At 36.7% G+C, this 5,030-nt stretch overlaps 1 protein-coding gene across 1 annotated transcript in view; it reads left to right on the top strand.

Moving 5' to 3' along the window:
- Positions 1-5,030, top strand: part of BBS9 (Bardet-Biedl syndrome 9) — a 501,118-nt gene that overhangs the window by 16,774 nt on the left and 479,314 nt on the right. The window contains exon 3 of the mRNA XM_012638756.1: positions 2,250-2,312. Coding sequence (XP_012494210.1) covers positions 2,250-2,312 — 63 coding nt within the window. The remainder of the gene's footprint in view (positions 1-2,249; positions 2,313-5,030) is intronic.

Here is a 5,030-nt window from a genome sequence, read left to right as displayed (position 1 = left end):
TTAGAAAACCATTTATTAGTTTGAATGTTACATAATATGTCTGTTTTTTATTTAATGATGATATTACTGATTTTCTCTTAATTTCATACGTGAAATTTCTTAAAATTAATCCTGTATTTCTTAATCATTTAAAAATATTGTGAAAAGTTATATAGGCAGAGTTGGTTTACCTCCCTCTTTTTGAGCCTCCTCTTGTCCTCTTAAGTCTGGGCAGTGCCCTGAGCGCTGGATTTTGGCATACACCATTTGCTCATCATAATTTATGGGCTCTGGGTGCCATTTATTCAGGGTTCTGATTCCTGCTTGAAAACCAAACAACCACTCATGAGCATTAACCCTCTTCTAGTGCTATGTTTCATTCTGTTGGGAAGCTGAAGCTTGGGTGCATTAGTCCAGGGCATGAGATGAGACTTTTATGCACTGTGACAGGCTGAATTGGGGAGATTTTGTGACTGATGTGGTTGGTGAATATCTACTTCATCTAAAAGCAGAAGATAATTAGGTGCCCATCATGTACCTAGCACACATTATTATTTTTTTCTTTTTTTTTTCCTACTAAGTGAAGTATCACAAGAACCTAGCACATATTAGACATGATGGATTTATAAAGTAAGAAGACAAAAGGATTCTTGCCTCTAAAAAGCATTTTTACCTTTCCATTTAAAAAAAAAAGTGAAATGTTATCAATCATTCCGTACAGTAGTCTTAAGGGTAGCTCTCATCTATGTGATGACTTATTGGAAGGAGAGGAGGTTAACATGAATGAGTGAATACTGCATAAGGTCTTTATATAGTAAATATTGTCTCTGTTGAGCTTGTCTGTAAGGCAGATATCATCTGCATTTAGAGATAAGGAAACTAGAGCTCACTGTGTAAGTTCATACAGCCAAGACTCAGACCCAGGTTTCTCTGACTCCATACTTTACAGTCTTTCCATGACCTCATGCTCTTTTCCTGAGCCTTACGGAGAAATTGTTTTGAGTATCCAGGGTACATATAAAAAATTTCTGAAGGCAATACCGATAATGTGGTAGTTGTATATATTTGCATTTTCTGGTAGTAGATCAAATCATGAATATTTATATATCCATTGTACCAATGTTTTGCAGATATTATCTAATACAGCTCTTATTTTGTAAATGAGATACCAACACCCTGAAGGATTAAATGATCACACATATAGTAAGGTGTAGAGTCAGAACTCTAATCCAGGTCTTCAGACTTTACTTATAGTCCTTATAGTTTCGAACGGAGTCTGAATCAGAGGTTGTACACTGGAGGCCTGTTTGCACATGTGAGCCTGCACAGTGTTTTAAATTTAAAAGAGCTGCCAACATTTAAGAACCAAGAGATTTCACATAAAATCCCTGCTTTCTGGCTTTTCTTGAAAAATGTGGGCATCTGGCCACAAGCCCAGAACCAAGTATAGCCACCTCCTTTTGTCTGGCCCCAGTCTTCAGTTAATCATAGCTAGCCATTTATACCTTGTACTCATTAGCAACCACTGGCTTGACCCTTGAAGACTGAATTTAGGATGCCTAGACTGTGCCATGGCTGCCGTTTCTGTTCTTCCTCTTTTTTTTTTTTTTTTGAGACACAGTCTCACTCTGTTGCCTGGGGCTAGAGTGCCGTGGAATTTTCTGGAAACCATTTGATATGGTCTGGGAAGTGTAATGGTGATATTGGTAGCTTATTTCTATTTGAGAGTTAGTCCAAACTGAAATATTTTTAATACTTTTAATAAAATTTCAGAGCTGGAAGTGATATATGCTATTTACTAATAGTGATTAGCATTGTGTGATGCTTTATACTTTACAAGGTGCTTTCACATTATTTTATTTCATTTAATTGAAACCTCTTATTTTCCAGAAGGAGAAACAGGCTCAGGGAGATCAAGCAACTTGCTTAAAGTCACAGGTATATTAGATAGAAAGCCAGGAGCAGAACTTGGATTTCTTTATTGAAAGAAATCGCACTCATGAAGGGGCCTCAGATCTGACTCTTTCTTGGAGGCTCTGTTGGCTTCAATCTGGAGGCAGCTCCTTAAGGCAGAGTACTGAGTCTCTGGGATTGTCCACTGGCTGTTTATTGTTATATTTATTTTTCAGTTTAGAATGTTGACTAATAGATTGTTTCGTTTACTTACAGTGGCTGTGGTTATAAGATCTTTTTGAAATTATTTTACAACTTTTTGCTTATATTTGAAACTAATATTTAAAAACTTTTAAAACTTTCTCCATTTTCCAGAGGTACTGAAATGCTGCATTTGGCTGTGTTGCATTCTAGAAAACTTTGTGTCTACTCTGTCTCAGGTAAGAAACATTTTTTTTTTTTGAATGGAACATTTATGTTACAAAGTGGACTTCTTAATACCACCTAAGAATAGATACTCCCTAATGCTGACTTGATAGAGAACACAAAACATCCAGTTGAAGGTTTTCTTGTCTTGGTTCGCATTTTTCCTTCCATCATTCATTTATTCTTTCAGGTACTTAGACTATTACATTTTTTTGGTCTGCTGTTTCCGTTTATGCTTATACTTCTAGAAGAAGATTCCTCATAGTCTCCTGCTTCCGAGGACTTGTGTCCATGATTGCCTGTAAACTAATAGAGGGCAATTATGAGTACTTAGGAAACTGAAGTCTTAAAAGATGTTCTATAGTAACAACGAAATTGAGTAGATGCTGAGTCATAGTGGTTCGGAGTACATTTCTTTGGTGAACCTCAAATGTTTTCTCTTTACAGTTCCAATTTCTTGGCTTTTGGTTGTCTTCACTCAGTCAGGCCTCAAGGCACTTACTTTGAGGCTTAATCTGGTTTCATTCTCCGACAGGGTTCTGTGGGTACAAGTAAAGTAGTTAATTGTGGTTTGGTTTCAACCTTTTGGCCCTTATTAAATTTAAAAGATAACTTAAAAAATTTTTATTTCACTTATTAGATAAGTTTTAGTTCAAGTTGAGAGTTATTATTATGGATGTCAATATTGGGGACATTTTTTATGGGTATGATAAAGCTAAGTGTCTTTGTGGCTATTCCTTATATAAAAGATACTCTCCTTTGGAGTTTGCTATAAATATTAGCTTCTAGGATTTGGATTTCTCAGACTTATTCTCTTGGTTTGGGCTTTCTTTGTATTTTGCTTTCAATTTATTTAATGATGCATATTTATTGCCACTGAGGCAGTCTTTTGTTGGGGTGAAGATCTTTTAGATTTTCAAGGCAGGTTTGGTAACCTGGCAGATGGTATGTGGTAGACGTCCAGTAAACATATTACTTGTTGAATGAATCAGAAACTACTGAGCTACTGAGCTACATTTCTCAGTAGTGCTGAGGCAATTGCCAGTGGCAATTTTTTTATTCTTCACCATGTGCTGTTTTCGTCCCCTCTCTGTTACCACTGTCATTTTATTTTTCACTGTTTATATCAGAGGCCTGATGAAGTGCACTCACATTGGTTTCATGGTGAAAGAACATGGTTTCATGTTGCTCCTCCTAGTGATAGGGCACACATTTAGTATTCCAGAATAAACGGAGATGCTATGATATATACTACTTCATTGCATGGATCTAGTTGTTCCTCTGGTTTTGATTATAAGCCTGTTAACTGTGAGTGATATTTTACTAACTGGGTCACACAGGCCATGGAGGAAGAGAACTTATCCACAGTTATTGTTACTCTAAATATTTCTTGGGGAATTAGTTCCTTCTGGAGGCTCCATGGGCGGGGTGGGGACTCTAAGCAGGGCAGAGAAGGGTATCTTAGAAATTAGAAATTAGATTAGACACACCTGGCCTTCCCTGGTTCTGTTTGAACCATGGCCCAGAAAGACAGAAGCCTCTAGAGTTCCACTGGGGCTTAGAGCACAGACGAGTGATAAAATGTGTGCTTATCAAAAAAGCCTGCTGAAAGAAACTGGCATGTTGGGTGAAAATTTGTTTATGGGACATTGGTATCCTTCAAATAAGTGTTGAAAATGAAAATTATTTGCCACGGGAATGGGGATTTTATTGCCCTTTTATTCTTTGCATTCATTTAAAAGCTTTGTATTCTCTGGGGACTAGGAGTTGTCCAAACCACATTCCCTTTTGCCCCACCTCACTTCCCTTCTGTCTCTCATTTATTCAGCCTCTTATGATTTCGTAGGCTGACAATTTGTATATTTTTCCTGGCTTGGTTTAAATTGAGAATCATAGGAAGTTAATGTTTTTGTTCTCTTGAATATATTTCTTGAGGTTCCAGACTGAACTTTTACCTAGCTTTTACTGTAACAGGGAAAGCACAAGCATTTTCTAGTTTAAATAAAACCACTGGCGTCAGTAGAGGAACATGTGAGCTGAACTTGACATTCTTTCCCTCGACTGCCCCCTCCCCCAGTATTTTTTGTTTTCCTTTATAGCCTATGTGCTTCTAAGAAAAATTTGAGGTGATCTAGGGAAGACTTTCTAAAGTCAGTCTCCTGGACATGCCCAAACAACCCTCAATAGTCAGAGGTTACTAAGGAAGTGCTAACTTCCTTCGGGTGAGTGGTATGTCATCAAATGTATGCTTAATATAAGGAAACAACAGGGTCTTGCTGACCTGAAGTTAGCCTATCTTATCATACTCTGGTAAAGAGAAAGCATCACATGGCATCTCAGATTCCTTTCTGATGGGCTTCAGTTTCTGAGTAAATGGTTACAGATGTGTGAGCTTAAGCCATACTGATTTTTAATATTCTTTTCCAAAAGTGTACTTCTCAACAAGCAATTACTTATGCTTATCTGACATATTTATAGAATATTAATAGTTGCCATGAAGAGGGCAAAAAAGATGTGGTTCTTTACTTTTGACAGGCTTATGTAATCTAATTTGCTTATTTAACACAATGCATCTTTACTTAATCTGTAATGGCTTTGAATGTATTTAACATCCTTAGATTGCTCAGAAGTTATCTAAAATTGAACTGAAAACTTATCAAGATGACCTTTGATTTTCCAGAGAATTTTTTGGTTTAAATAAGGCCAATAGCATAAATGTTTGAATATTCATA

Source organism: Propithecus coquereli, unplaced genomic scaffold, assembly GCF_000956105.1.
Source record: "Propithecus coquereli isolate 6110/MARCELLA unplaced genomic scaffold, Pcoq_1.0 Scaffold134, whole genome shotgun sequence".
NCBI classification, from domain to species: domain Eukaryota; kingdom Metazoa; phylum Chordata; class Mammalia; order Primates; family Indriidae; genus Propithecus; species Propithecus coquereli.
The sequence above is the reverse complement of the archived record's forward strand: the minus strand, read 5'-3'. Positions and strand labels throughout refer to the sequence as shown.